Below are 3,516 nucleotides of genomic sequence, written 5' to 3'. Positions count from 1 at the left end.
CTTGGAAGGAAGGTTGGGCAATCCTACTTCCGTAGTGATACTGCCTTGGAAACCCAAGGAGGGGTCGCTATGAGTCGGGGCCGACTCAACGGCAAACAAAACAACATTATAAAAGCTTAGTTCAGAAATAAAATCTGTTAACAACCCAATGCTTCCGAAGTCATTAACTAGAAAATACATATTAAATTCCCATGGAATATTTACAACACAGTATCTGCTTAAAAGGAAGTCTGGTGGCATAGCGCCTAAGGCATTTGACTGTTAACCAGAAGGCTGGTGATTCAAACCCACCAGCCACTCCTCAGAAGGAAGGTTGAGCAATCTACTTCCGTGATGCTACTGCCTCAGAAACCCAAGGAGGGGTCACTATGAGTCGGGTCTGACTCAATGGCATACAACAACAACAACAACAATCTGCTTAAAATACCATTTATTGTCATAATTATGTATAACATTGGTAAATGACATGTGAAAACCAGGTATCACTGAAACTTGATCTTTCTTTGAATTCTGAGAAGCATTGTACAGTGGCAAGCCAGAGATCTACTTAGCTGGAATCTGTAAAGTTTGTGTCAATGGCATGTTCCTTTAATAATTTTCATTTTACACATAATTCTAAAGTCTTTTTTAAAATTTCTTACATTAGGAACGTAAGAGAGCTCTAGAGGCAGAACGGCAGGCCCGTGTAGAAGAATTATTGATGAAGAGGAAAGAACAAGAAGCCCGAATTGAACAGCAAAGACAAGAAAAGGAAAAAGCTCGTGAGGATGCAGCCCGGGAAAGAGCAAGGTACATCGTTTGCTATCTTGATTTTTGTCCTGATGAACATTTTTCATTGAGTCAGTGTTGACATCAGGCCATTAGAGAAGGCCATTTCTGTCACACATGAAAGCAAACTTAGACATTTTTAGATTTTTAGCAAATAATCACTATTTTGGTTACTTTGTGCTGCTCTAATAGCAATACCACAGGTGAAATGGCTTTAACAAATGAGAGTTTATTCTCTTACAGTTTGGGAGGCTAGAAGTTCTAATACAAAGTACCAGGCTCTAGCGGCTAGGTGAAAGCCCCTCAACCTTGGGCTTCAGCTCTGCCTCTTGCTTCTGGCCTACTGATGCTGGAGGCTTTTCTTCACTCAGGCAGCTGCTGGCTGCTGGGGCTGACAAACTCAAGGTTGACAAGTGACAAAGCACAGTTTTGATATTACCCAAACCACTTGGCAGGCCATTGATTCAAGTCCATTAAGAGTCCCATGATAAGCACACAACATGGCAGGCTGCTGAACAATGACTCAGCTACAAGTATGGTCCAAGTGTGCCATAAGCTGAAGACCTTCTTCAAAGTTGCTTCTTATACACTGGAAGCAGCCTACATCCCTAAAGCAGCTACTCAGCTGCTCCAGTAGATTCCACCATGGAGTTAATTACCAGTTTCACCATGGGGAATAACTATATCAAGCTGCCCAGCCACACAAAACCAGTCCCAGCCAACTTGACAAACAACCTCAACTACCACAGTCACAAATAGAGAAAGGCACTGAATTTCCATTTCCAGGAATTGTGACATCATACTAACAATGTACCATATTTTTGCATAACTATTATTGTTGTTAAGTGCTGTTGAGTTGTCTCCGACTCATAGCGACCCCATGCACAGCAGAACAAAACACTGTCCGGCCCTGCGGCAGCTTCATGATCCTTGCTGTACCTGAGCCCATTGTTGCACCACTGTGTCAGTCGATCTTGTTGAAAGCCTTCCCCTCTTTCGTCAGCCCTTCACCTTACCAAGCATGATACCCTTCTCCAGGGAATGGTTCCTTCTTAAAATATGACTAAAGTAGGTGAGATGAAGTCAGGCCATTCTCACTTCCAAGGACCATTCTGGCTCTACTTCTTCCAGGACAGATTTGTTAGTTCTTTTAGCAGTCCATGATACTTTCAGCATTCTTCACCAACACCTCACCTTAGAAGCATCAACTCTTCTTTGATCTTCCTTATGCATTGTCCGGCCCTCACATGCATATGAGGTGATTGAAAATATCCTGGCTTGTGTCAGGCACACCTTAGTCCTCAAGGAGACATCTTTGCTCTTCAGCACTTGAAAGAGGTCTTTTGCAGCTGACTTGCTGAGTGCTGTACATTGTCGTCTGATGTCCTGACTGCTGCCTCTGTTGGTGTCGATTTTAGAACCAAGCAATGTAAAGTCTTTGACAACTTCAATCTTTTCTCCATTTATTGTGATGTTGCTTATAGGTCCAGTTTGAGGATTTTTGTTTTCTTTATATTGAGGTGTAATCCATACTGCAGACTGTATTCTTCAATCTTTATCGGTAAGTGCCTCAAGTTATCCTCACTTTCAGCAAGCAAGTTGTGTCGTCAGCATATTGCAAGTTGTTAATGATTCTTCCTCTAGTCGTGATGTCATGTTCTTCTTCATATAGTCCACTTTCTCGGATTATTTGCTTGGCATACAAATTGAGTAAGTGTGGTGAAAGGATACAACCCTGACCCACTCCATTCTTGATTTTAAACCATGCAATATCCCCTTGTTCTGGGGTATGTACAGGTTCCTCATGAGTACAATTATGTGTTCTGGAATTCCCATTCTTCTCAGTGTTACCCATAATTTGTTATGATCCACACAATCGAATGCTTTTGCATAGTCAATAAAATACAAGTAAACCTGTTTCTGGCATTCTTTGCTTTGAGCCAAGATCCATCTGACATCAGCAGTGCTATGCCTCATTCCACATCCATTTGCTACAATTTATCGTGATTACTCTGATTACGATAAATTACTACAAATTCCGTTCCTTGAATCCAGTTTGCATTTCTGGAAGTTCTTTTTCAGTATACTGCTGCAACCATTTTTGAATTATCTTCAGTAAGATTTTTCTTGCGTGTAATATTAATGATGCTGTTGTTGTTGTTATGTGCCATCGAGTCAGACCCGACTCATAGCGACCCCTCCTTGGGTTTCCGAGGCAGTATCACTATGGATGTAGATTGCCCAATTAATGATAGTGTTAGATAATTTCCACCTTCTGTGGGATCACCTTTGTTTGGAATGGGTACAAATATGGATCTCCTCCAGTCATTTGGCCAGGGAGCTGTCTTCCAAATCTCCTGGCATAGCCAAGTGAGTGCCACCAGTGTGACATCCGTTTGTTGAAACATCTCAGTGGGTATTCCATCAATTCCTGGAGCCTTATTTTTTGCCAGTTCCTTCAGTGGAGCTTCGACTTCTTCCTTCAGTACTATTGGTTCATGGTCATATGCCACCTCCCAAAATGGATGAACATTGACTAATTCTTTTTGGTATAGTGACTCTGTGTATTTCTTGCATCTTCTTTTGATGTTTCCTACATGCAAAAACGACAAGGAGGCCACATCTTCCGACCTCCTCTAACCCTACAAGGGAAAGACAGGATTACCAGCAGTAACCCAAGGCCTATTACTGCCAGGCCAGACATGCTGCCTCCCTCCAGCCCTTTCACCAACCGTTCCTCCCAAAGCA

General features: G+C 42.3%; 1 protein-coding gene across 1 annotated transcript in view; it reads left to right on the top strand.

Moving 5' to 3' along the window:
- Positions 1 to 3,516, top strand: part of SCAPER (S-phase cyclin A associated protein in the ER) — a 607,935-nt gene that overhangs the window by 119,383 nt on the left and 485,036 nt on the right. Inside the window, exon 13 of the mRNA XM_042782062.1 lies at positions 647 to 789. Within this exon, the coding sequence (XP_042637996.1) occupies positions 647 to 789 (143 nt within the window). The remainder of the gene's footprint in view (positions 1 to 646; positions 790 to 3,516) is intronic.

Source organism: Orycteropus afer, unplaced genomic scaffold, assembly GCF_000298275.1.
Source record: "Orycteropus afer afer isolate SDZICR_OR568_19922 unplaced genomic scaffold, OryAfe1.0 scaffold00233, whole genome shotgun sequence".
Taxonomy (NCBI): domain Eukaryota; kingdom Metazoa; phylum Chordata; class Mammalia; order Tubulidentata; family Orycteropodidae; genus Orycteropus; species Orycteropus afer.
Note: the sequence above shows the minus strand (reverse complement) of the source record. Positions and strands in the feature narration are given on the sequence as shown.